This window comes from Branchiostoma floridae, chromosome 10 (genome assembly GCF_000003815.2).
Source record: "Branchiostoma floridae strain S238N-H82 chromosome 10, Bfl_VNyyK, whole genome shotgun sequence".
Taxonomy (NCBI): domain Eukaryota; kingdom Metazoa; phylum Chordata; class Leptocardii; order Amphioxiformes; family Branchiostomatidae; genus Branchiostoma; species Branchiostoma floridae.
Window position 1 is genome coordinate 11,264,513 of NC_049988.1, and position 26,853 is coordinate 11,291,365.

Below are 26,853 nucleotides of genomic sequence, written 5' to 3' on the forward strand. Positions count from 1 at the left end.
AAACCATATATTTGTGCCGTGAACATATTTTTCTCACGTGTACGGTGTATAAGCCCCCTACAATAGACCATGCTTATGTTCTAAGTGTCCCTAACAGAATTGTGCCGTAAACAGATAGATCATGTTTCACAATATTTGCGGACGTGCTCCGCCTTGCGTGTGCCCTTCTCACCGCATGGACTGTGAAATAATGACCTATAAGAATCATTCAGAGCTACAAACCGTTAAAAAAATTCCCCCTCTCCTTCAAATTATGGTTTAACCCTAACTGTCCAGCCCTGAAAATTTGGACGGAATGTCCCTAAAGCTTTAAAGTAAAGCGGGTCGATAAATGTTTTATAATGGTTTCTAAAACGTTGTCTACAACATAACAAAATATAACGTCGGTTGTTAACGCATTGGATAAAACACAGACGGCCTAGACAATACACGAAAGAGACGACTGACCGTGTTTGGCTGCTATTTGGCCATGTCAAGAACACGTTTTTGACAGGTACATTGTCGTGAGTGGTTGTGGAGATCGCGGGGAGTGCTTTTGAGGTGTGAGTATTGTCCTTGTGCACACCGCGGAAAGATAGGAGGGGGCACATCCACGTGAGGGGCCATTCCGTGTCATGGTAACAAATCACTTCTTACGGATCAGAATTATCCCCAAAGATTACATGTTGCAGCTAGTTAAGCCACTGGGATGATATCGTTGATACCATGGCATCTTGTATTTCGATGATCAAATTTGTGGGGACAGCGGACAAAGATGATGAGATTTGTGAATGTAGAGAACCCTCTTGTCGGCCAAGCGGATATGGGTGCAGTCCACCAATGGTGCGTTCGCCTTGCAACTCAAGTGTGGGACTGAACAGCCCTTAACTAACGGGAGCTGGACGTTCTTTTATCCCGCCACGGTGGCAACGAGACATTTTACCTGACGACACACCTTCGTGTAGGTGTGGATACAACTTAACGTGGGGTTTTCACCCTGAATACGTTTTCTTTAACGACCCTGTATGGCGATGACCTACTTCGGAGTTATCTTATCGTTCCTGAAACGTTGTTGGTTATCATTATCCGACCAATTTCCGACAAGGTGACAGAGTGGTTCGAGGCAGTGCAGACCAGCTCGGACCAAGTCGTCACTAAGAAACTATCTCCACGCATCGCAGCCTTGCGCCGAGGAGGTAACTAAAAGGCTCGGGGCGTATTTTCAAAACATCGTCCCGTGTGATTAATAGAGCAAAGGAGTCACCGGGCGAGGTCCCGGCCTGCTGTGTAAATAGGGGAATAGAAAGTGCGGCCAGCTGTCGGAGATGTGTACATTGCCGTGAGTCATCTTCGAGCAAGAAAAACCATTCCGAGAACACTTCATCTTCACTAGGCCAGAACACTGACGTGCGGCTAGCTTCGGGCTGGTATGTCTGATCGCAAGCCGTAAGAATCTATCCGGGTGTGAGAGTAAGTGTAGGAGGTGTGCGTTTGTTAGTTCCGGGTAAATATATAGTGAACTCTGGGACGCGTAGCTAAGTGTGCACCCAGGTGTTGGACAGTGTTCATCACCGCAGGAGAGGAGAGACAGTAAACGGAAGGTTCGGCAATCCTCGCACGGCCCGACGTTACGGCCATCTGCCGCTCGGCGTGTGGCGGAACTTAACGAGGCGACCGCCGTACTGCCGACATCTGCCGACGACGTTAACCATCAGGGCACGGAAAGATCGCCCGGCACCCGGGAAGGACGCTACCGTGCTGGAATTTTCTGTCTCCGAGCGACGCTGAAGGGACTATAGTCTGCTTTTGTTCCAAGCTTAGCCGTTTTGTCTGATAAAATCCCTCGCTCTCTGAGGTATTGTGAGAACAGGCGAGGTCGGTGACTTCACTCCACAGGTGGTTGGCGACAACTCTGTATCACACCCCTACATTTCCAATGGACCAGTCCCGACCTGTATAGAGTGATTGGCCCGTGTAAAGTGACCCCGTCTGTGTAGGGGTGCGCGTTACAAGAAGCCAGTTTGGATACTGAGAACACGACGAGACGACGGCGCCGTTCGTAGGAGCTAAGGTGAGGCGTGGGTGAACTATAGCCTTGTTTTCCACACAGCTGCGCAGAGCTGAGGTTGACCACAGTAAGGAAAACGGAGTCACAAACGTCAGACGACAACTAGAGCGACCGTAACCAGCCAGTCGGATCCGCCACCGCCTACTCGCGACACGTAACCCACGTTTTTAACGAACTGAACACAGACTCTGACAGAGAGCTGAATGGTGGAAGGGAACAGTACGATTCAACGCTAGCTGAGGCGTTCGAGATTTTATTGTACAATTTGCAGTGTGTTCTCAACGAGCAGACTCTGAGACTGCAAAACTACAAGACGGTATTACGATACAGTACTGACCTGTACTGTATCCAGTTGCAGACGAACATTGGTGGACATTTTCCCTCGGGACAGAAGAAAGACAGATCGATCAGACGACAGGACAGAGCATGTCTGTGAGAAGCGACACATCCAGAACGACTTCTGACGGGAGCAGTATCACCATGGACGACGTCTCCTCGTATTGTAGCTCCACAGAAAGTGAGTACAATGTTGTCTCTGTTTTAGGCGGGGGGTGTTTAGTGTTTACTGTAAACTTAAGGGAACGCCATACCTGTATACATTTGTTAAGCCTTTCTTTTGATGTGTTGCGAGTGGTGGTTGTTGCTCCATGATTTTAAATGATGTACTGAACCTAAACGTTTCACATCTCTGAAGAGGTACCGTGTTGCAATGTCAGGTGCGGTCATATCCCAATCGGTCCAATCTTTCAGATCCATGAGGTAAATTGAGTTCAACGCTCCAGCTCCCTCCAAAAAGATAACACTTTTCGGACGATTACGTCTTGGGGATTTTACAGTGAATGACGGGCATCACTCGCGCCGTTCAAAACAATTCTAGGAACTCACGCCTACTTGTTCCGACGTCGCAGCGATATCTTAAGTGGGTCAAATTTCCTGTGGATAATTAAATTTTCTCATCAATCTCGTGTCAAGAAGAAAGTAATCATAACAAGGTATTTGTTACAGGTAATGGGTTCTTCGATATGGCAAATGATATGATCTATTATATACATTGTGATGCTACATTTCCACGTATTGTATGTTTGACACCTATGAAAGATATGCGCTTGGCACGGAAGGATTGGGACACTTCGATGGCTCCAATTGTTTGATGCATTTTTGGGGGACTTCAAAAGAGGTCTGCATTAGGTACTATGTACACGTGCGAGAATACATGCATTCACATTGACTACTACGAAACACAGAGGATCTAGTTGCCCTTTGAATTGGCGTGAATACGTCACGCGGACGTCAGTGTAATAAAATCTTGCAACAACAACACTAAGACACTTAAGTCTGTGAATACGGGAGTGTGTTCTTCAGTTATTAACATTGTCTGCATGTGCAAAGACAGTTGGCCATCTGGGAACATATTGTATAAGCATGAGAAGTATCTGAGACAACATTCTCACGAGGATCTCTACAACTTGACAGGAGTTGATTGTCTTGTTTGTCTTTACAAAACTACCGCCTGTGACATCTACAAAGTGTCGGGGTATTGTACCCGAAGTGTTGTAACGATATCCGAGATGACGTCACTACCAAGTGCGGCAGGGGATGTTTACGTCGCACCAGGTGAGATTTGTCATGCACCTGAGCGGGGTGCCGCAACAATGGGCATTGTCAACTCCTGACAGACCCTACACATGACCTCTGACATCGTGACGTGTCATGTTTCGTGTCGATATCCTCAAGAGTTCAATGTCCGCAGGACTCAAGTGTTTCTGTCTGAGTTTACACTCGAATTACGTCACTAAAGACAAGAGATATGGTCTTATATTGCACTATGGTCTGTCAGCATGACACAACGCATTTTATACACGTTAAGAAGTTTGCACTTCGTGCAACAATAACTTAAAAACATGGAAAATCATGGGAAAAAGAAACTTGATCTTGTCCCAGGGAAATGTCCGCTACGCGGGGGTCCATGGGAAGACTTATTGATAAAATGACCTTGTGCGACCACCAGAATGACCTCTGCCAACTCCCGGACATTTGTGGTCTGATGTTGACCTTTAAGTCGTCTCATAAATTTCACACCCTCCGTCAGAGCCCATGTTCAATTCTATCCCGCAGACTCCGGAATAGGTTTGAACATGTGAAAACATGGAATACGTAATAACAAAATTTGAAAGTCATTGCAGTCGTAGGGAGCCATTTCTCATTCTACAACTTTCTCAACAGTCATAAAACAGTAAAACTGTCAAATAAACCAAATATTTACGCTGCGTGAACATTATGGCGGTGTAAAAGCCCACCATAAGGTGCTATCAGACCGTTTCTTTGCTTTTCAAATTCACGGCCGTGGAGAGAAACATCTGGTGAGGTTAGAGTAGGACTGGGTAGGCGGATGACGTCATCACATAACGGTAAATCCTACTTCACTGACTAAACCGGTATCGAGCTTGGGTGAGCCTGTAGTACTGAGAACGGGTTCTGAGAAAGGCTAGAGAAAATTTTCAACTCTTTGTTCTGATGATAGTACGTAGTTATTCAATTGACCTACGCTTTCTTTGATTTTAGGGCAATTTGCTCTGTCTGCGCGCACAACTTGCCGTTTTGCACTGCGTTTGTCTCCTCTCTCTCTCTCTCTCTCTCTCTCTCTCTCTCCCTCTCTCATAGTATCATACACACACATACACATAAAAAAATCATGAAAAACATCAAGCCCATTTTGAGTTGTTTGTGTAGCATTAATATTGTTGTAATGTAACTTTGTTCGACATCAACTTATTAAACGCCAATAAACGAACGAATAAACTACTATGAGAACTCATTCATAACCAACAAACTGCAGCCGGCAGTACGGAACTCTGCATCCTTTGAAATAAAAAGTACGAGACTTGTTGGTATTTCAAAGTCCAACTTGACAAAGGCAGTAATTGAAAATGGATCAAAAAGATGATTCAAGTCCCTACTCAACTTTTCACAAGGAGAACACTCATAAACAAACACATGACGCCAAAACTAGCCAGGCTTTTGGACATCTTTTGTTGACATTTTAACGACATTTTGCATACGTAACAAGCAGCTCTTGGTGGTTCGCACATTTGCTTTTATCTGAGGAAAGTGACATCTGGCAAAATATTGGGGAAGAGGTCTGAGCCTGTATACCCCCTGGAAAGTTTGCAGCACGACAGCTGAGTAAAAATCGACCCACCGCATTCCTTTCTTAAGGGCTTATTGCGACAGCTGGGAGACTGTGGGACGGTTGAACTTCTGCGTATTATGTAATTTTTTGGGGGTTGACTTACAATGCTGTGTCTTCATAAATATGTAAAATGTAGATTTAGTATGAAGGATGTGCATTTACAGAATACAGCTGCATACTATGAGTGATTCTTGAAAATTGCGCAAAATATACCATTCTTGCCATGCTAGTTGTATTTCTAATGCTGTACACAACAGTCTGTAGAAAACGGCCTTCAACCCTTTAGTGAAGGTCGGTAGGATTCAACAGAGCTTTGTTCCCATCCTACCAGGGTAGCTGTTGGTCTGAACTCTGTCAATCTTCCGCACAACAGACTTTACAGAGTATTGATTCACCAAGACCTTGGGCGCCTTCAAGGCTAAATGGGTCTTTGTACAAGCAAATACTCTCTCATTGTACCCTTGTGCCCATGGCAGTGAAAATGGTGCGGTTACGAACTTGTAATTCAGTGCATTGTGAGTCAGACTGCAGCTTTTGTTGGCCTAAAGAATATTTGTCGACGAGTTTTCCATATTGGGGACATACTGCTTAAAGTATAGGTAAAAGGTGTGTTAGCGCATGCACATAACTAAAATTTATATCTAGTCTATATGTGTTCTATGAAGCTATAAGTATTTATCTCATTTATTGCCTTACAATCAAAAGTATTCAATCGAAAACCATTTTTTACATGTGATAACGGTTGCCAAAACGCATCACTTTTTTCGAATTCATTTTCAGTACTAAATAAAACTATATTTACCACTACTCTAACTAAAATGATGAGAGTGGATTAATGTGATAGCACCCCACTTTTCAATCTATAACGGTTTTTTACTTAAAATTAAGATCTAATTCTAGATGTGTTAGATAACTTCTGTTCTATGCACTGGTACAAAAATTGACATAGGCGTTTCCAGTATAACGGTTTTCTGGCTGAGGGTAGACACAGTCGTCGCCACTACAATTCTATAGCCGTCGGGAAAACGGGACGTTTGCTTTTTCTTCAAGAAGACCGCCCAGTACAAATTGCTCAGGAGAATCAATACAATAGATCCTACATTTTAGAGGTCAGCATTTGTGTGAAAACATTTGATTCTGACCGCCGTGGTTGACCTTGCATTGTGTCACTCCCACCGGCAATTTTGTCTGGAGTCGTGGGGAAAATTGCCCCTATTCAGTGGTATAGCCGGTCGTAAGTACTCACAAGACCTTTATACGGCATTTTAAAAAGAAGGGTCATAGTGGTCAGCGTTGGCCAAAGCGGTTGAAATTGGACCCTTGCGTACTTTGAACTTCCCTGTCCCGCCCCTATTCTTTCAGTTCAGGAATTCTGCCGGCCCCGTGCCCCCTTTTTGGTCCCGAATTGACCTCGCTAAATCGGAGCGTGGCCCCGGAAAGACCCTTGTTGTGTGTGACGAAACGCGGGTCAGCCCGCTGGATTCAGTACCGTGTTGGTCGTCTGTAATTAACCGTCATTTCCCGCGCAATTACCCTCCCCACGACACCTCACACACAAAAGGACCGACACTTCAAAAATCCAGATCGAGTATCCACAAAAAAGAAAATGGGCGCCATCCATAGGTAGTCCCACACCTTTGATGTCCATATATCATTTGTAAACAACTTGCATCTGTAATCTTTTGAGCAGTACTGACCAAAAGTGACCATATGTGCAGTCGTAGATACTTAAAGTTTACTGCAAACAGGAATAAGATAAACTACAAAATTGACTTTCGATCGACAGTTCGATCGACAAATGCAAGAGCGCTCTAAATGTTTTGACCACTGTTTAAGGATTTCGCAAATCTTTTGTGCAAACATTGTCTAATTCTCCAAAACGGCGTACAAACAATAAACATGTTCTTCTAAGCACCGCAAACGGTCAATACACTGCACCTGTACACTCTCTTGCGCCAAAGAAACTTTTAAAAGATTTCAGTTCGGTAGCTTCAAAAGTGCAATTTGCAATGTTTGGAACAGGTGAAAAAATGGCAAAAAATAGTTTGCATGGAATTCTTTGGAATGTGCCGCTTAAAGCACTTCATCTGAGAAGGTGCATAGTTCTAGCTATAACAAATAACTTAAAAGAAAACTATCTGATAGATTCATTATTTTGATATGTCGGTCAACAAGATCGACCAAAATCCATGTCCATCGAACAGACGAATACTTGATACATGTAACGGAGGGGGCCTTTAAGTCGCCACTTTTTTTTCTAAATCATATTTTCAAAAATGAAATACAAAAGGCAAGTTATGTATTGGGGTTATATAAAAAGTTTCACCTCAAAAATAAATGACACCGAAAGTGGCGAATTTAGGGTACAGTGGCGAATTTAGGACCCGCTCCGTTATGTATTATTTGATATTATGCTCTGAATGTGATCATCGCAAAAAGTTCGGCGACCATGCGCAAAATGTCCTGGCGTTATTTGTTCCCGGCGTGTTTTCAACTTCCCACCATCTGCTGAGTCGTGCACGCGAAACGTGTGCCGTCCGGACATGATGATTGAAGACGCAGAACGTTTTGATGAAAATTGAAAGCGAAGACTACAACGTGGAATCACGTGGACACACACAGCGCGCACAGCTGCACACTTCATGTCAAAGAACTGTGTTCCTTTTCATTTCAGTATTTATATTCTTTAGATGTGTAACGAAGGGGTTAACAAAAACAATTTTCTTTTACTTTTCTGCAATTTACATTTTAAAAGATGCCTACTCTACCAGCACTTCCAACATCACACGATTAGATTTTATTGCATTGCATATTTATAAGAAACGTAAAAACCTTAACTTGTTTTCTACTTAAATTTTAATACCTAAAAGGATTATTCAAAAAAGGATTTTGCTTTCTTTAATCTTACCAATCTTACAATGTATCCGTATGTCAAAGTGACTATTTTCTTTTACTTTCCTGACATTTATTTTTTGAAAGATTACTATTCTACCAGCACTACCAATAATAGATCAGAGACGTAAATCTCTCCTGTACTTTAATTGTACTTGAATAGCCAACAAAAGTATTCAAACAAGAATGTTACTTTTCTTAATCTCACGAATCTTCCCATATGTCTGTATGTCCAAGTGATAAGATAAAGTAGGGCCCTTAACTTTAAACAAACGCAGTCATGCAAACGATCGGAGTGAATAGTATATCGCGTGCTCGAACAACGCCTGAGATAAAGATGGAGCGAAGATTTTCTTGATATCTTGATCTTGATAGTAGAAAGGTTGAGGGACATTTTCCTCAAACATACATACATGCCAGACAAGAAAGTAAATACGGGCGAGTTAGATGTTTTGCGTGGTCTATTGTGCATCTGCCGGTAAGGAACAACAAAAGGATAAATGCGACACTTTCACATGTCTCCGAAGATTACGGAGCATTTAGAAATGTATGTCTAAAACGTTTCCTAGTGCCATATACTTTTAATCTGCACTTCGAATTCTCACCCCAAACCTCGCAGACTCAATGCGAATAAGAAGAAAAATAACATTACTTTGTTCTATACCTAGTGCAGCGAGAGAAATGATTGCATACTGCACAAAGTCACGTTGGCCACTTCACTTCGTTGCCCAAATAAAATGGCTTAAAAGTCGACCAAGTTCATGCCCTGTCCAAACCAGGTGCCGAATTCAGGGATATGTTGTTTCAGTGACTCTAGAAGCATCGCCGACGCGAAGCGAATGTTTTGAGACGCACGCAGGTGGGGTAAAAATAGGAAAAGAATAAAGACATGTGTTTTCAGCATATACAATTGCCTCAATACTTTGTGGCTAGAAGCCAGCCCTCAATGACATACAAGTCAAACATAAGGTGTTACATAATTGTGCTACAGCACAACTTTTCAAAGGCTGGTGCAGGGTTGTTTGTAACTCAATCTATTTTTAAAGTGTTAAAAAAGCTGGAAAGGAAAACCAAAAGATGACCTGTAGATCACATGCTTTGTGTAATCAATGTGTGCCCTGTGCTTTTATGGGGTCCTATGATTTGGTTCCACATATTACAAGGGTTCAACTGTCAACATAAAGTGTGTCAAAAGATGCTACATTCGGAATAGATTACTTTGTTCGCTTCCCAAAACCAGATGCATACGACTGTGAAAAAAAAATACAGATGTAGATTTCAAAATCTTTTCATAAAGATTACGTTTGTTAAATCAAAACTCATTACTTCTCCTCTAAAGCCATCATTGTTGATTTTTTGTGGCTGTATTTTCAGATACTTTGTTACATCAAGGAAGCGTTATTTTATCATATTTCCTGACTCCTGAATATCATCTCAATCCAGTTTATCCCACCAGACTGCACCAGTCTAATTATTTTCCTCTCCTTCCCGTTTGATGTGCCCATAATGTGCGTGTCCCCTCCGCTCAAAGCTGCAGGATCCTCCGCCAGATGGTGGCACGAGTGTTTCCTGCACGCTCTAATCTACAGCCACAATAGAAACTTTAGATTGGCGCCTCTGCAACCGATACATCAACTTCAACACTTCAGCCGCCACAAAACTCATCTATCTTCCATTTCTACGCCGTTTGAGTTCTATGGGCACATTTGGCAGCACGTACCCAACCCCTCCTCTAATTTTAATGACTAGAGCGTGCACCGCCTTTCTTTGTAAAGAGTAAAAATCGTTCTTTCTTTCTTCAGCTATTATTTCTGCTGCCGTTCTTTCGAACTGCTATATATCTCAATTGTATCCACATGTTGTAAGAAACAACGTGCCGGCAGCGTTTTCATGATTTCATGGTCTAAGGGCCCGCTTTTTGTTAGTTTAAGAAAGGACACAGGTGCAGGCTATGCCTCCTTTGTACTTTATGTTAGAAATTCTACACGGTATACGTTCGCTCAAAAGCAACGTATTTTCTGACTTTCTGAGAAGAAGCTGTCGGCCATGTTTTATTTCATTCATAGCTCCGACGATTTTTCAAGAGGGGAACATTTCTCAGGCTCTCGCGTTTCTTTTCACCAGTTGTCTTTATTGACCATGTCACCCTTGAAAACGCCGCGAGTACATCATAAGAGGCAGCACTCCACTGGTGAGAACAGAACTCTTGACGCAATGCTCGAAAAGCCAGCCATATTTTTCCGTGCTCTTGCTCCCTTCGTTCCAATCCAACAGCCAATGCACAGTGATACATAGACATCCGTCCTATGGTCAGTTGGAAACAGAATTAGCAATATCCTGCCTATTTTTCTCCCATCATGAGTGCAATCACCTTAATCGACCTCTCGGCCTTAAGAGGGTAGAGCAGGACCAATGTCCTTTCAGTGCGGTTCGGGATCCTATTTCGCGTTTTTAGCGCGTCAATGGGGCATCAATTGTTGGCTCAACAGGCAATTAGAGGCGTAAACGGGCTTAAAGAGAGACGGTGAGTGGTGTGAAAGTTCCGACTTCAGGAGCCCTTTTTGTTGGATATTCGATCCCGAAGGCTCAAACCTGACCTGTGAATGGGGAGCTAACTCGGCATTCTTTCCCTGTAGAATATATTTTTATCGGTCTTCAGATTACGGCGCGGTAAACCGAACTGTCGTGCAACATGTGTGGCCGGAGTGGGAAATCTGGTAACATTTTACACTGCAAATACGGCATACGTTATTGAGCTGGACCCACCAGCAAATAGTGAACACCGATACGAGAAGGCTAGTAGTGATAGGAACATTAGCGATCGTTTTTGTAATTACAAAATCGCGTTCAGTTCTCATACAATGAGATTGAAGAAATCTAGAATAAAAGACTTTTATCGTGCAAAATATTCATACCCATTCAACAGTGCGATTCAGTGAGAATGAAGTCTTATAAGATTATAATTTTGCCTTACTGCATTTTATACAGTATATATTCTCTCTACATTATCAAAGAATACTCAAAGAGCCCATCTGATTTTGCACATAGCTTTATTCAGCAAAACGGTGGCATACAGTGTCGTGTTCAAACAGACGGCTCAAATATCGAGATATTGAGAGTGTCTAAATAAGAGAGAGACAGATGAGGTCCACTTAGAAGTAAGAAATCTCGGTGTCTGGCGTTACTTGATGCTAACGTGAGTTGTCATGCACCATATGGGTGGGACGGTTGCTGTAGCGTTTCGAGGGAATCTTTCACATTTTAGATATAATCCGCTCGGACATCAGCTACTTGTGTTTCGTATACAAACACCTGCCGCTAGTTAGAAATAATCCTAACGTAACCACAGGAAATCATTAATAAATAAAACCTACTCTAAATTCTCTGACAGGAAATTACGATATGTATATATCATATCAGTCTCTACCGTCTTATTCGCAGACTCTCTCTTGTCTAGCACATTTTATTACACATGTATCTCTATGCTGGACAAAAGAACAGTTGTATATATATATGGCGCCATTTTGTCTGGTCGCTAGTTGTTAGTAATTAACCAGCGGTATTAAATCTGGGTTAACCACACTTTTTCCATCTATTTACCAGTGACAGTAGGTTAACTTAAGCTCATCGACCACATGGATTATCTTTTCACTTCCACAAACAAAAGTAGCGGAGAAAGTCCAAAATTAATTCCGACTTTTATTGCCAATTTGATCTAGATCTGTTTCCTAGACGTAGTGCGCTCGCCCTATAAGCGCTAGGTGTCTAGGCAGTACAAGCGACACAGTACAAAAAGAAATGGCCAGCAAAAGTGTACTATGAGCCAAACAAAAGACGAAGGCCCAGAGAGCCTGCTATGGAGCCTACCGGCCGGCAGTACAAGCGACCCTATACAAAAAGAAATGGACAGCAAAAGTGTAGTTTGATAAAAAAAAAGACGAAGGCTCAGAGAGCCTGCTATGGATACTAGCTAGGTGTCCACTTGGCCGCTTCCATGGATGGATGGAATCGAACCCCCATCGCGGATGGTACTGAGGAAAGAGGAGACAGGCAGGTTTTCTAAAGAGATGCGGTTAAATTGAGTTGTCATGGGCCGTATGTGACAGGGAAAGACAGTGTCCGGTGACAGCGTGTACAATAAAGCTATAACCATGGCAACGGTTTTCAAACGTGAAGAAAAAAGATCTAGTTTCACTTTAATTTACTACAAAAGCTTAGAGTATGAAAGGAATTGAAATAGATGTAAATTGATGTTATAAGAGTAGTGCAAGCCAACAAATAAAAATTCCTGATCTTCCATAGACCTCTAACAACTGCTTGAGGATTATCATACTCCACACTTTCAATGGAGAATGCTGACTAAGAATACCCACGCTTAAACCTCTTACCTTCAAAATAGACTAACAAAGGGGCGAAATCAGCTAGGACCACACGCGTGGCGCCTAAATATACCTCTGACTTTGTCTGAACTGATTCCTGGTATCTTTCGGTAAACTTTAGCTATACAGATTCCTGGCACAACTCTACTTCACTGTTTACCTCTTAGATTTATTACTGTAAAGAACCGAGCAATGCCTCTTAAGTTCGGTAAATCTTGGCAAACTCCGTAATCCGACATTAGCCGAGAGAGACAAAAGTCCCCCGAGTCCTGTCCTTCATATGTTGCCCTGCATATAGATTACTGGGGAGTTTTTGCCACATCGTCGGATTTGTTGTGTTTATTGTATTCCTACAGTGTATATGATACTATGATACGGTATCTTCTTTGCAAAGCATTTCTCTTAAAACATGACCGATGTCTTTCTTGGTTTTCTTTTCGTTGGACGTTCGTCCTAAGAGGCTATAATTACACCTGCTATCTGCATCATTTTGGAGGTAATTTTGTTGTTCGCAATTTTGAAAACTGGATTTATAAATGACGAAATACCCTAGGAAAAAACACACATCCATGTAGCGTCCCTTCGCTTCTGTTAGCACCGTACTTTACTTAAGCAGATTACAACGTTGTCACGTACTGAGGATTGTACACTGATCGCTTGGCGAAGTTTCCATTGTGTCCAAGTAAAGCGCTTGTTGACAGCTCTACTGGCAGAACTGTAGCGTGGAGGAAACACAATTTTTGTCTCGCATTTTTTTCTGCTGAGCCGTACTTTTGTCAAGTCAGCCGCTCTACGCTCTCTTCTTGAGGACTTTCGGTCACCAAGGAGACGGATTACTTTAAATTCTTGTGCATTGGCTATGCAAGGTGGAGTGCTGGGCATTGGTTGAGTCAGGGAGAAAAGAACTGTTTTGCAGGACCACAGCGCGCAGCAAGATGGCGTTTTATCTAAAACGTATTTGTTGACGTTCGCAACAACATTCTTAGTCGAATCAAGGAGTTATATCTGATATAACCTCCTTGGTCGAATGGATCTGTATAATGGTGGTTAAACACATGTTAATGAAATAGTTTTCCCCAAGCTCTCACTTTTTCGTAGATAGCTCTCGCTCTCTCTCTCCCTCCTTCTCTCATTCCATTCTCTTGGGTTAGCACAAATCGCGTTTAGTTTAGTAGAACGTCCCTACATTTTTTTTCAATCGAGGGTGGCATTCAATGTATACGAAGCAACGAAGAAGTATAAAGAAGAATGAGTATCAAACTTAATCTGCAGATATGTTCTTCCATGCTTGCCGAAAAAAACGCTTTTGGCCTTCGAGACAAAACCACCAGGTTAATATGAAGTGATCCAAATGCTTTCTTAAAGCAGTTTCAACCTGACAAAGTCTATTTAGTTGCAGCCATCTGGCGGAATATAGGCCCAAATTGCATATTTCTGTGCGGAGATACAATTGCTAGTGTTCAGTCCTAACGGCGTGATTATGGCTTTACTACGATGAAAAATCGTGCATGAAATGTCTTCTCCATACACGCCCCCCTCCCCACGCGAACCACCACATGTAATGTGCACATAATGCTCTTTTACGTGTCAAAAATAACTGATAGGCGGTACTCTACGAGTCAAAAGGGCTTAATAATCCGCTTGAATGATTTACTTTCCGTAAAATCCACATCACACGCTTACATGACTATTTAGAAATCCTGCAGGTGCAGTAGAAAAGTGTGTTCCCGCCTCGTGGAAAATCGCAAATTGTAGAGTTACATGCGGGTATTGTATAGCGAGGTCGTGTAGGGGGGCCCTAAGAACTCTTGAACATATGTTGTTTAGGGGATATGTTGCTACCGGATTCAAAGGTCGAGGAAACGTTAACTTTCAATGGCACAAAAATATTGAAGAAAATATCGAAGCGTTTGCAACTTTTAATGATTGTTTTCCCCCTTTAGTAAAAGATTCCATATTATAGCCTGAGATCGAGAAAACATAGCAGCACAATTTGAACTAAATTAACAGCCATTCAGTCCGTATAATAAACGCATGACACTACTAGTATACGGAGTGAGTGTGCACCAGGCAACTATGGACATAGCTGCACTAAGTGGCTTTCGACAACGTGCAGATATCGCCGTGCCCTGTGAACATTAACACCTGCCTATTTTCCAAAGTGAACTTTGATTTCTATTAAGTAGAAGTACACACGGCCGACCACATAGTATCAGAAGCAAAATATCCTAGAAAATGCACGCTGTCCTATAAGTTACATGCTCACCATCAACCAATATCACAACGTACGAGACATAAAATAAATCCTAACTGTCGGACGGCTGACGCATCGCAGGCAGGTTTCATTGATTTAAGCGGCCTTATGAATTTTTCATCGTCTGTGCTGATACAATGAGAGGCGGCAAACAGCGAGAGGGAACAGATTTACAACCACCACTTTAGTTTAGAGAGCGGGAGAAAAAGTTGCATGGTGTTCCAAGGTATGGAGGGGATGTCGTGGATAAAGTACGCCGTTTCTGACGATTCTGCATCAAGAGACAACAGAAGAAGGCATGTTGAGTTTGAGTCGTCGTCAGGAGGTGTTAGTCGCGAGTCGCCCACTCTTCGCAGCGCTGATGTGAAAGGTCTAACCGGCGCGAACAAAGCATTTAATCGTCCGGAAGGTAAGGTCTTAACTGGGTCAAGAAAACGCGTGCAGTCAGCTACTAATGGTCTATAATGTTTTCCGTTTATTTCATTTCACTATGAGACGTGTTTGCCATTGGAGTGAAACGCTACGTGGGCAGTTTACGACCAAACGACGTGGCGTGTGAATAGTTTTGATGCATAATGTAGGAGAAAATGATCAAGTGTATGAACTCTGTGCGACGCGGCACGTTTAGTGCTAGAGTTGGAAAGCTGCGTTCATTTATTCCTAATCTAGTTGTTGGGTTCAAAGGATGCATTTTTTCTACCGCGAATTTTCCCTGCCGACAGGTCAACGTTTTGTTCCAGTGCTAAGATCTTAAACATATCATGAATTTATGCGATTTACTGCGAATCATATGCATTCTATGATTGACAGCATACGTGAGGTCTTACCTCTTATTGTGTAAAGCAAAACTGGTACCGGGCAACCTTTTCTGTCACAGTGCAGTGTGGTAACCAAACAAAGTCATAAAAGTAGCTGCCAAAATGTTTCCGACTTAAAAGATAACAAGAACAAACACATGTACAGTGCCATAGCCCCATACGTATGACCTCCCAAGCAGTCCAAGTGGTAAATTTTAAATGTACAGTACATGCCCCCACTTTGAATTGGACATCTCTCTAATTACGTTTGTGTAATTTCTGCCAGGCTTGTAAAATTGGCAGATAACGTTAACAATGTCATAATAAACGGCCGGTAAGATGTAATGCAAACTTGGCAGTCCGGAGATCCTTATCCTTCGAGTCTAATAATGCTTAGGTCACATTTCCAAACCGGGCCCCGATCCTGGCTTTTTTCAGGAAACGAAAAATGAAAATGTATACCTAGAAATGTCGCAAATCATGTCCATGACTCTCTTTTTGATATCGTATTTTTCGTTCCCAAAAGCTGCCTGTTTGGGCTCCGGTTTGGAATGTAGGCATACCACGTGCGCGTTCTGCGACTATTCGTCCACCTTAAGAGGTTGGTAGAAGATACGATTGTTACATTTTTTCCAGACAAAGGACGACACCGGCCGGCTAGCTTCTTCAGTGGTACGATCAAGTCACATACTGTCGTGTACAACATCTACTGATGGTGTTTTCTTCTTGTCGTTACTCAGGTACTTGTGAGAGCGGGACGCAGGACTCCCTAACTCCCGGGTTTGCAGACGATCCCGAGGGTTTCTCCCGGTTTGAGAACAAGTCGGGCCTAGCCGAGGACATGAAACTGTTAGCCACGATGCCGGAGCTGTATGACGTCACATTCTTGGCGGGAGAGGAGCGAGAGCCCGTGTACGGCATCAGGGCAATCCTCGCCGCGAGAAGCAGGTGCGGCTGCAGTTCACAATTATTTCGCTAGAGGTCCTTGCCTGCAGTTCAAAGTCATTCTGACTGCGTTTCCGTAGCGCACGTAACAATATATGATCATTATCATGCAAATTATTTCCCGCAAAATATTAACATGCAAATTCATGCATTCATTCAATGGGACATAGATCATGATCGTATTTTGATGAAATTATCTCTAAATTGTCGTTCATGCACAAATGGTTCAAAAAGGTGTCATATTGTCAGTTTTGATACCATGTAGGCTTAACGTAATGTCAAATAAAAGTAAAAACATGAACGTTGCCGGCAGGATTCGAACCTGCGCGGGTAGAACCCAATGGATTTCAAGTCCATCGCCTTAACCACTCGGCCACGACAACCTGTTGTAATGTTAATTTTCATCTGCACGATCGTCCATGTCATTTCCATAACATATCGCATTATAAGGCCTACATCACAGTTTCAAACCGGGGCCCGGCCGGGCAGCTTTCTGGAACGATAACTATGATATAAAAGACACAAACTACACAAGACGTAAAGAGAATAGTTGTGGGCATTTTTCTTGTATATTTTTACGTATACATGTCTATTTTTCGTTTCCACAAACACCCCGGCCGGGCCCCTGTTTGGAATTCCGAAAAGTGACGTTAGCCATAGTTAGTGCTGACTTATGTCTAGTCGCAATATCAAGTCTACACATTCTATCCTCTTTCAGAAGTAACTGTCAAGATAAGCCGTGTTGCCATTTGCCGAATCAAACGTAATGTTCGTTATTTTTAGATATTGCGTCTGTAAAGTCTAATGGAGATCGAAAAAACAAACAAATAAACAAACTAACATTTCCTTTTTTTGCAGGGTGTTCCACAAGTTACTCTTCTTGACATCTCCCAAGATTCGCAACAAGAAGACATCTAGACACTCGGGCTCCTTCGCTAGAATATTTTCCAAGCTCGGCAGCAACGACAACTTGAACATGAACTCACCTGACGTCATCGAGGTGCCCGACTTTGACCCGGATGTGTTCCGTGACCTCATGGAGTACATCCACACGGGATGCGTCAAACTGCAGCCGAGGACGCTCATTGGTAAGGACTAATTGACCAATGAACCAAGCGCGTGTGTGTGAATCAAAAAGCAATCAACATCAAGTAGACGCGGTGACCAATAGACGAGAAAGGAAACCATATCAAGGGAAAGGCCGAAAACCAATGATAAAAGCTCCTTGCGGAAACGAATAAGAAAATCGTAACCTAAACAACCTTTGCGATATGCTTACATTACATTATTTTTTACTAAAATGACCTTCCATAAAGAAAAAGCTGTGTGTAAATCTAAATGTTTATATGATATGATGAATATTATTACCTAGCCTCCACCAGGTCGTCCTAAGGGGGTACGGGGGTAGTAGAATTCGTCACAAAAAAAAACGGGAAATTGGTCAGGGGAGTCAGTCCACGCTAAGGTTAATGTTGCACGGCTGGCAAACTTATCTGGTAGCAAAACTACCCTGGCAAATTATTCTCCCTATAACAACCAGCGCAGTCAGTCTGGTAGAAACTACTAATCATTATTATGTAAATCAAAACATTTGCCGAAAGAAAACATGTTTGGCTGGAATTCTCAACTACAGCAACTTTGTTCTCGTCAATAAAGTAGAATCACATTGCAATTTCAATTCTTGTATTTTTCTCGTAGGGTTGATGAACGCTGCCGAGTTTTACGGGTTGGAAGAACTGCGGCGGGCCTGTATCGGGTTCCTACACTGCTGTATCAGTCTCGACACCGTCTGTCCACTACTGGGCTCTATGGAGAAATATGTGCACTTCAAGTCAACGAGGTCACTCATGCAAAAGGTAGGTTAAAAACTCACGGAAAACTTAAGTTGTAGTTTTTAGGGATCATTCGAAAAAAAGCATTTAGATCTAGTTCTGCACACTGAAACATTTGAACAGTGAAAAATATGATAATAGTCTTCAGCCTGGATTTGTCTTACCTTGTTTCCTATTTGACATCCAAAATTGTCATCACCTTTTCATTCATAGTTAGGGTATAAAACACCAGTTTCTCCCAGATCATTTCAGTGTCACTAACGAAAGCTGGCGTCTGAAACGTCTGACCGTTTCCAAACTCATATCCAGTTACTTGAGTAACTGCTTTTTGGCTTATGCTAATAGTCTGTTTCGAAATGTTGTTGTTCAGACACTTTGCAAAACGCTTATGGACCTTAATGTCTTCTTCAACAGGTGCTGGAGTTTGTAGACGACCACGCCACAGACGTGTTGACGCAGGCGCCTTTTGCCATTCTCCCTGATCACGTGGTCAGGCTAGTCCTCTCGCGAGATGTTCTGCAGGCAGACGAGGTCACAAAAGTAAGCAACCGAGTTGACATTTGTGCGACGTCGACTTTGGACGTTATAACACTCCCAGAGTAACATTTAACAGTCCCAAAGTAACACTCCATATGTGGTTGAACTGTTTGCATGCACTAGAAGTTGTGGAAACCAATATTAAGTGTCTGTCAGCGTACCAATTAGACCTACGTCACATTTCCAAAATGGGGTCCGACCGGGCAGTTTTCCTGAACAAAAAATATGATATAAAAGACACTAAAGAAACTACACAAGGCGTAAAGAGAATAGTCGTGAGCATTATTTGTGAATATTTTTATGAAGCATTTCTATATTGCGTTTCAACAAATAGCCCGGCCGGGCCCCGGTTTGGAAATGTGACGTTAGTCTTAGTGGTAATATTTTGTGTGCAACCTAATTAACTTTGACTCATGAGGCCTTTTCTGACATTATATTCTCCTTCCATTTTCTGCAGTTCCACGCAGCTCTCCGCTGGGCCCGCCGCTACAGCGACAAGCACCCGGACATTTCCGTGAAGGCCGCCATTTCCCCACTGTTGGACTATATAGACTTCAACTCCATGTCCGCCATGACACTAATGAAGGACATCCGGGCCACGGGAACTGTCCCGGATGAAAAACTTGTTACTGCGCTTGCGTACCAAGCGGACCCTGCCAGCGTGGAGTCCATGCGCATGCGCAACGCGGCGAGATCGCCGCGGCGTAAGCGGAACAATGTGACGTCACAAATGGCGGCACTGAGCATGTCAACGGACAGGTTAGATGATGACGTCAACAGTGACGTCGGCGAATCGGACAGTGGAAACAGCAGCAATGACCATGATGACGGGAGCTTGCACTACTTCTAGAACATACAAGTGAAACACGTGCGGTAGAATCAGTTGAAAGACAAGAACAAAGCGAACTTACCATGACATGGGAAGGAAAAGTGACGCTCAATGAATGAGAGACCTTCAAGAAAAAATGTGGAAAGCTGTACGCTGGAGAACTGAATACTTCAACAGGACTAGTCAGTATTCAACACTCAACATGCCCCCTACCACTGTGGACTCCAACTGCAGCACAGGATACCAAGTGTTTAACTAAGTGTTCTTTCAATACAAGGAGGTTATAAAAAGGACTAGACCGGTACACATTGGGAAATCCCATAAGAAATTGTTAGGGATTCAGGTGTAATCTCATTGTTTGATGGTTTGTCGACACTTGACAAGTGTATTGCAGAGACGTGACCAATATTTACTGTAAATGAATTTGTTTCACTGTATCCTATTTTAGGAGCAGGCAAGCTCTCCTAACGTCATTGTACATAGTGTATATGTCTCTATTAACTCCGTAAAATGTAATAACAGTATTGTAATATTCAACTAACCACAAAGGTGTCCTTGAAAGCTGTAATGCTCCGTCAGTGTGACATCATATTTAATCATTTTGTCGATATAATATTGGAATTTGTCCCATCAAGTTGTGGATTTTGTCAAAACATGATGTACATTTTGTACCTTTGTGTATGGCATGGTTTATTGTGTATTCTGTTTCCTACTACTAGTATCATACTGGGTGTAGATTCATACATGAAATAAATTCAGGCTATTGCCTACAGCAAGGCTCCACCTCTGAGGCATTGCCAAAAACAGAATATATACAATTAAAGCATTACTCAGTTCAAGTAATTCAAGGAAATTCAGCATGGTGCAGCATACTGTATTGTCATGTTGCAATTTAAATAAAGTCAAAGAAATTCAGTGTTATGCTATTATGCAATAATTTGCCACCCACCTTACTTCAATCAAAATTCGTAAATAAAGTTATCAAAATCATGTTTCAAATCATCCATTCATTAATCAATTAATTCATTATGTACAGTCTTCTGATAAACAAATTGTTTTCACTTCAACTGAATGTGTCCCATAAGTCAAGGCGGACAGGGAACAAACCCTATGGGTTACTGAAAACCTTTAGAGCTTTGCAGCTATAGTTCTAGTAGAATACAGATTCTCTATACATATTCACACAGTTTTATAGATTTTTTCTAATAATACAGATATTCTCTGATTCTAATTTCGAATAATAAAGAATTCACAGACTTTTAACAAAGTCTGCAACCTCTAGTGCACAATATATAGCACACAGGCTAAACCTTTAGAACACGTCGAATATAAATAAAAAAGGTTTATAAAAGAAAATGCCCAAAATTAGGAGATACAAATATGTTGATACTATAGGTTTGTGATCTATCAAACAGTTTGGTTAAAATCTCACATAACACACTTGATACTGACGATCTAGTTAATGCCTAGTCCTCCACAGCACATGTGTCTATCTTACACATGGCTGCATTAGCAATGGGGAATGCCTTGGTATTGTAGTGGAAGAGCCAACGATCCTCAGCAGGGATGTACTCAAACACATTGCTGAGGCGACCCATGTCCCTGTACCCCCCTACCACCCAAATGGAATCACCCAAGGCCGCGGCGTGGACGGTGCGCAGTTTCCACGGCATGGGAGCACACTGGCTCCATGTGCCATTTGTAGGTGAGAAGACTTCGCAGGTGTCCAATACAGCATCTGAAATCAAACACAACAATTTTTAATATTTCAATAATTGTAGACATCCAGGTTAGGCCATAGCAAGTAAATTTATGGATCCTCTACAGACTGCAAAAATAACGAGATAGGGCAAAACAACAACAACATTTATTGCCTGCATTCTTAAAATAGACACCTTAAATGTTGTAACAAGAATTAAAGGGACAAAACATGCCATCACAAATCGATAAGGCATTGGGGTAGTAAAAGTGACACTAGTGTGGTAGACTACACATCAACAACATTCCAACAACACAATGTTGTGAGAGAGATAAACATCACCACTTAGCCAGTACTTTCATAATGAAGAAAAAGATGAATTCTTACTGTCAGTTGACAGCCCCCCTATGGCATATATGCTGTCATTGAACACCACGACGGCATGACCCTTCCTCGCTTGGTGCATGGAAGCCACCTCTATCCACCTTCAAACAAAAGTGTGAGCAGTTGATACATTACACAGACATTCATCCCAACTTGCTGGTTGTCATTCAACCATGTTATAGAAACAATAGCACTTACAACAAAATTAATTACAAAATTGATCTGAAATTGATAAAGATTGATTGATAGCTCCCTTTGTTTATTCATTTATTTGTTTGTTTGTTTTGCACTTGAAACAATGAATACATGACAATGAAATATAAAGGAACAGTGCAAGGGAGGCCAAAAGCTCCAGCTTGTACGAAGACCTCCCTTTACTAACTTATTATAATTTATAGGAATCAAACAAAAGAAATAAGTATGGATAAGAAATAAAGAACCAATGTAATGAAAACGCATTGCACTAAATAATCAACCATAACTTGCTGCTGCAATCACGAAATCAAATCACCAGACTTTTCCTACCTTTTGGTCCACTTTGGGTTGCATTTTTCACAGCTTCTGAGGATCTGAGGGTTGCTGGAATTGCCAGAAGCGCCACCTATCACCCAGAGGTAGCCCCGCAGCGAGACCATCCCATGCTCATAGCGGCCGAAGCTCATCTTTTCAATCCTCTTTATCCTCTCTGTGACGGGGTCCAACTCCTCCACTAGATCCATGCCTGACATCCCTACAACAGAAATGATGCATGGTTTAACATCAACTCTCATAATTCCACCTGGTGCCATACCGGTAATACCTCCACACGAAACAACATACTGCGGCCCGACATCTGGCTTTGCACGGGCCGGCAGCGGTTCCGCACCCACAAGGACCTGCTGGCCACCGAGAGCGACTACTTCCGTGCCATGTTCGAGTCAGGGATGCGAGAGTGCAAGCATGAGGCCTTCTTAAGATTGCTTTGAATACCTGAATATCTGAAGTGCATATACCTCATGATCAGGTCCCCTGTTGCTACATTAGTACATCTCTTTAGATCACTCTAAATTCATGTATGCTTCCTCATGTGGCGGTATTATGGCACCCGGCAGAATTATGAGAGTTAATGTACAGTAGTAGATGTGGTAATGCCAAAAGTTACATATTTTATCACCATACTTACTTAAATGTGTAATTTGAACAAAGGACATTTGTGGAAAGTATCAGAAATAGCTTAATCATAGGCAGTCTTGGCTTATCATATATTTCATACTCAAATAGGTTCTTAAGTGATTGGTCATCAGTAGTGATCCTGAAGAAGGCGACACTGTTGCCTGTGGTAGTTTGATCCGTGTATACCTTTGGTTGAAGAAAGTTTAGCATTGTACTTTGATTACTACCAACACAGATGAGCTTCCAGGACATATTCAAATATTTTAAAAAGGTATAGCCTATCATAATGATAAAGGATCCCACCATGATTCGCTGTCCCTCCGCTGATATAAACCTTCCCGTTGAGCTGGCATACGGCAGGACTATCCCGCGCTATGTCCAGGGAAGCCTGTGTAGTGTACCACTTCCCTGTAGCCACGTTGTAACCGTCCATTCTCTTCACAGGGAACAGGTAAGATCCTCCGATGATGTACACCTTCTTATCAACAAGAACCGCACGGCTGTCTCTGCGCTTCTCTGGCATGGTGGGTAAGTCTGTCCACTGGTGGGTCTTATGGTCAAATACCTGAAAATGGTCAAATATTGAATACAAGAAATTGAGGAAATTCATTGGTTAGAAGATTCAAGTCTTTAACCTACTACATGTATGAAAAGTATGACTGCTTTTTGGCACCAAAGCTTTATTGCTTACAATATTGAGCAGCTGGGTGATGCTAAGTTATTGATTTGGAGAATGCTTACTTGTATAATAGAGAAAAAAAGACAATCAACCAGACAGCAACAGTGAGTGAGTGAATGAGTGAGATCAAATGAGTGAGTGAGAGAGTGTACTCTAAAAAGCTCATGTTAACTGCAATCTTTGTACACTTTCAACCTAGGTACTGCCATTGAACATCAGAAAAAAGAGGTTTTATTCTACCCATATCAGACTAAATGAAAGTGTAAAATGACATGCTGGACGCAAATCGACCAATTGTTTTTCTCCACCCCTACCTGGCAGCAGGACTTTTCCGATCCACCAAACATGGCGATCTGGAAGTCGTGCTTTTTCTTACGGAGGGTCGTCTGTTCCTTCATCTCTGCACGCTCCTCCTCATCCAGCAGGTGGTACTTCATTCCAGCTGTATGAGATAGAACAAAAGACATGGGAACTTTGTGGGCTTGTTTGTGCTGCATCTTTTTATTGGTTATAGTATCAGTCAGCATACCATTATGATTCTAATACTACAGGTAGCTAATAGAATAATTCTTAAATTAGTGACTCTTGAAAACATGCAAATCTCAAGACAAGGCCATTCCTTGATCAAGGTGTACTGAGCAGACACCGGAAATTTGGAGATACGTGTTTACGTGATTTCAAGAGTCACGGATGAAGAATTATTCTATCAACTTACTCATATGTGACTGATTAACCTCTTTAAGGATGCAGGTATAGCTAATTCTGCATCAGTGGTATTATGGAATCATTGCTTCATCTGGATTGCATTTTTTGTCCCAATCACATGCACACTACCTGCCATTAACCCCCAGAAAAGAATAGTGTAAAGAACATTCAGGCTTAAAAAGTCAATAAGCTTGAATTTTGTATCTAATTACTGAGTTCACATTAAGTCTGATACAATGATACTACTGGGGTATTTTCTTCTTACAAATACATTTTTTTTGTTTAAAGTATATAATTATCTTGGGGCTGACATAGATTTATAACCTACACATGATCATCTTGAGACACTCAGGCTTGTCCTGGAGGAGGGGTTCGGACTCGACCGTGGTGCTGAGGTACGAGCGCGTGATGAGGTTGAAGCGGATAAGGGACATGATCTCCACCGTGTGCTCTGTACGAGGCTTATGCTTCAGCCAGGTGATAGCTGCATCATACACCTGTAAAAAATAAAAACATTTAGAATACAACATCCATAAAATATCATCAGATGTTACAAATACTGGAGAAACTATCATGATTAACCAAAGAGAAGACTTTACTTCAATAACTATTATCATATAGCTAGACGACGTTGACCAATCAGAAGGCTCCATTTTCCCCAGGTCATTAATTTTCCATATACTACCCACATTCAGAGTATAGATCTTGTTCTTAGGGTATTGTCAACGATTAGTGAGTAGAGGAATCCTAAGTACCATGCTGGGAATGAGAGCCACAAAATGGTGCGCAGTTCAAAGGCAATCAAAACATGCGCATAGATCACAAATGGTAACGTTATGGCAGGTGCAGAGAGTGGTGGTGAGATTTTGTCAATATTTGGAATCTAAATTAGTAACAAATACAATTACATCTCCATTCTGCCCAGGTTCACATTAGCAACAATGTTCATGGTACATGTACATGTATTTATGGTACTCACAACATTCTCACTCTTGACAGTCAACTCATTGCTGGCCAGTATTTCCTTCAACACTGGCAGCTCTAACAGTGCGAACTCCTCCTCCCGAATCACTTCCGTGAAGTTCTCATGACAGTACTGTTTTGCCTGCTCACTCAGGTCCTTACAGTTCAGATAATCGGCAAACTGTTGAATACCAAGACAATTCGAAGGGGTCATATTTTCCTTAAGGTAGTTGCAGCATACATTCTTCACCGTCTCGATCTGGTAGCGGTTAGAAGCAGACAGAAGGGACTGGACGTTTTTGTCTGTTATCTTGATACAAGCAGTGTAGGCAAACTCAACCAAAGCCTCGATCGTTTCCGCCTCAACTTCCTGCAATTTGACCTTTTTGGATTTTTCTTCTGACATTTTCGAGGTGAACATGGCTTGAAAGAAAGGACTGGAAGTCGCGATGACAACGCGATGAGCGCTGATTTCTTTCCCCTCTACTTCAAAGACGACATCACAAAGGATGCCCTCCTTGCGAAGGTTGTTCATGTGGGTAAGGAAGGATGCTTGCTGGAAGTACTGCTTTTCTAGACGACGTTGTTTCTCTTCTGCGGTCTCATGTTCGTCGTCTTCCATGTGGTGACGTTTTGCCACCGGATGGCAGGAACACATGTTTGTTGATCTAGTTGTTGTGCTGCGTTAGAACCCAATCACTGTGTGCTACACAATGTAGTCATGAGCTCCATGGAGATGTCTGTGTTCCATTATTTCCGAAGATCAATTAGACCTATGACGAGGAAAAATGTACAAAGCCATGTTGCATGACCAGTTACTTCCACTGTATGGAGACCTATCATTGTATGTGGGTTATGCAGAATCATCCAAATCTCTACTCAACTTGATATGATACTAGTAACGTAAGTCAAACACCTTCAAAACCTTTTATCGTTTTGTGGATATAACGTTATAGTTCGACCTTCCATTGCGTTGAGACCGAGAGGGTAGCAGCCGTCGAGGCGAAGAGAAAGGCGAGGAAGGCCCGTCAAAGTAGAACTGCAACTGTAAACATGTAGACTTGCCATACTCGTGAGAGTGGCCGTCCATCACGATCTACTAAAATAGAATAAAGACTACCCAGAAAGGAAACCTAGGGTCTGACGAAAACGTTAAGAGATCGTCGACAACTCTATTCAACAAGCTTATCCCACACACTGTAAGTTGTTAGACAACGGAGGAAATTATAAGAACAACTTGTCAAACCTTTGTTACCTTCGCGAACAAGTCGACAAACCGGACAGCTGAGTAGGTCCTACCATATAAATATGGGGGTGTTTAGTTGTATCAAATGTTACGATTTCAATCCTCAGTTTCGATACTGAAACATATATATTAAAAGATTAAGAAGCATTTTTGTGCTTGATTTAGATAAGATTTCATATAACGCATCAGAATTACACTTTAATCAAAGATATATTGCTCAACTACACCCACATTTTCCAGTGTGATAGTCTCATAAGCTTTGACCCGCCCAGGAAAGGCGACAGCATGCAATCGTAACCATGCAAGGAAAGTCAGATAAAACG

General features: G+C 42.1%; 3 protein-coding genes and 1 non-coding gene across 6 annotated transcripts in view; 1 reads left to right on the plus strand and 3 right to left on the minus strand.

Moving 5' to 3' along the window:
- Positions 1–26,853, minus strand: part of LOC118424537 (trichohyalin-like) — a 565,429-nt gene that overhangs the window by 377,918 nt on the left and 160,658 nt on the right. The window lies entirely within an intron of this gene.
- On the plus strand, positions 729–20,373 carry LOC118424554 (serine-enriched protein-like). Its single transcript, XM_035833174.1, has 6 exons — positions 729–2,564; positions 16,300–16,507; positions 17,363–17,592; positions 18,203–18,360; positions 18,751–18,876; positions 19,331–20,373. Exons 1-6 carry the CDS (start codon positions 2,474–2,476, stop codon positions 19,721–19,723), a joined length of 1,206 nt encoding a protein of 401 aa, XP_035689067.1. The 5' UTR covers positions 729–2,473; the 3' UTR covers positions 19,724–20,373.
- Trnas-uga lies at positions 16,806–16,887 on the minus strand. Its single transcript has one exon. It is a non-coding gene; the product is annotated as a tRNA-Ser (tRNA).
- LOC118424545 (kelch-like protein 7) lies at positions 20,263–26,594 on the minus strand. 3 transcript variants are annotated; one of them, XM_035833154.1, is made up of 8 exons: positions 26,531–26,594; positions 25,301–26,057; positions 24,650–24,818; positions 23,931–24,058; positions 23,241–23,502; positions 22,311–22,515; positions 21,789–21,886; positions 20,263–21,440 (listed from the first exon to the last, which is right to left on the minus strand). In XM_035833154.1, exons 2-8 carry the CDS (start codon positions 25,940–25,942, stop codon positions 21,169–21,171), a joined length of 1,776 nt encoding a protein of 591 aa, XP_035689047.1. In that variant the 5' UTR covers positions 25,943–26,057; positions 26,531–26,594; the 3' UTR covers positions 20,263–21,168. The 3 variants fall into 3 exon arrangements, with proteins under 3 accessions (XP_035689047.1, XP_035689049.1, XP_035689048.1); XM_035833156.1 differs by having other exon boundaries at positions 26,540–26,586; XM_035833155.1 differs by lacking the exon at positions 26,531–26,594 and having other exon boundaries at positions 25,301–26,203.

Excerpts from the sequence above, each read along its gene's own strand:
- LOC118424554 (XM_035833174.1), top strand. The coding sequence starts at position 2,474 with ATGTCTGTGAGAAGCGACACATCCAGAACGACTTCTGACGGGAGCAGT. Across the intron at positions 2,565-16,299 it reads GTATTGTAGCTCCACAGAAA|GTACTTGTGAGAGCGGGACG; the intron begins GTGAGTACAATG and ends GTCGTTACTCAG. Across the intron at positions 16,508-17,362 it reads ATCCTCGCCGCGAGAAGCAG|GGTGTTCCACAAGTTACTCT; the intron begins GTGCGGCTGCAG and ends CTTTTTTTGCAG.
- LOC118424545 (XM_035833154.1), bottom strand. The coding sequence starts at position 25,942 with ATGTGTTCCTGCCATCCGGTGGCAAAACGTCACCACATGGAAGACGAC. Across the intron at positions 24,819-25,300 it reads CTGTCAAGAGTGAGAATGTT|GTGTATGATGCAGCTATCAC; the intron begins GTGAGTACCATA and ends TATTTTTTACAG. Across the intron at positions 21,441-21,788 it reads AGGGGGGCTGTCAACTGACA|ATGCTGTATTGGACACCTGC; the intron begins GTAAGAATTCAT and ends GTTTGATTTCAG.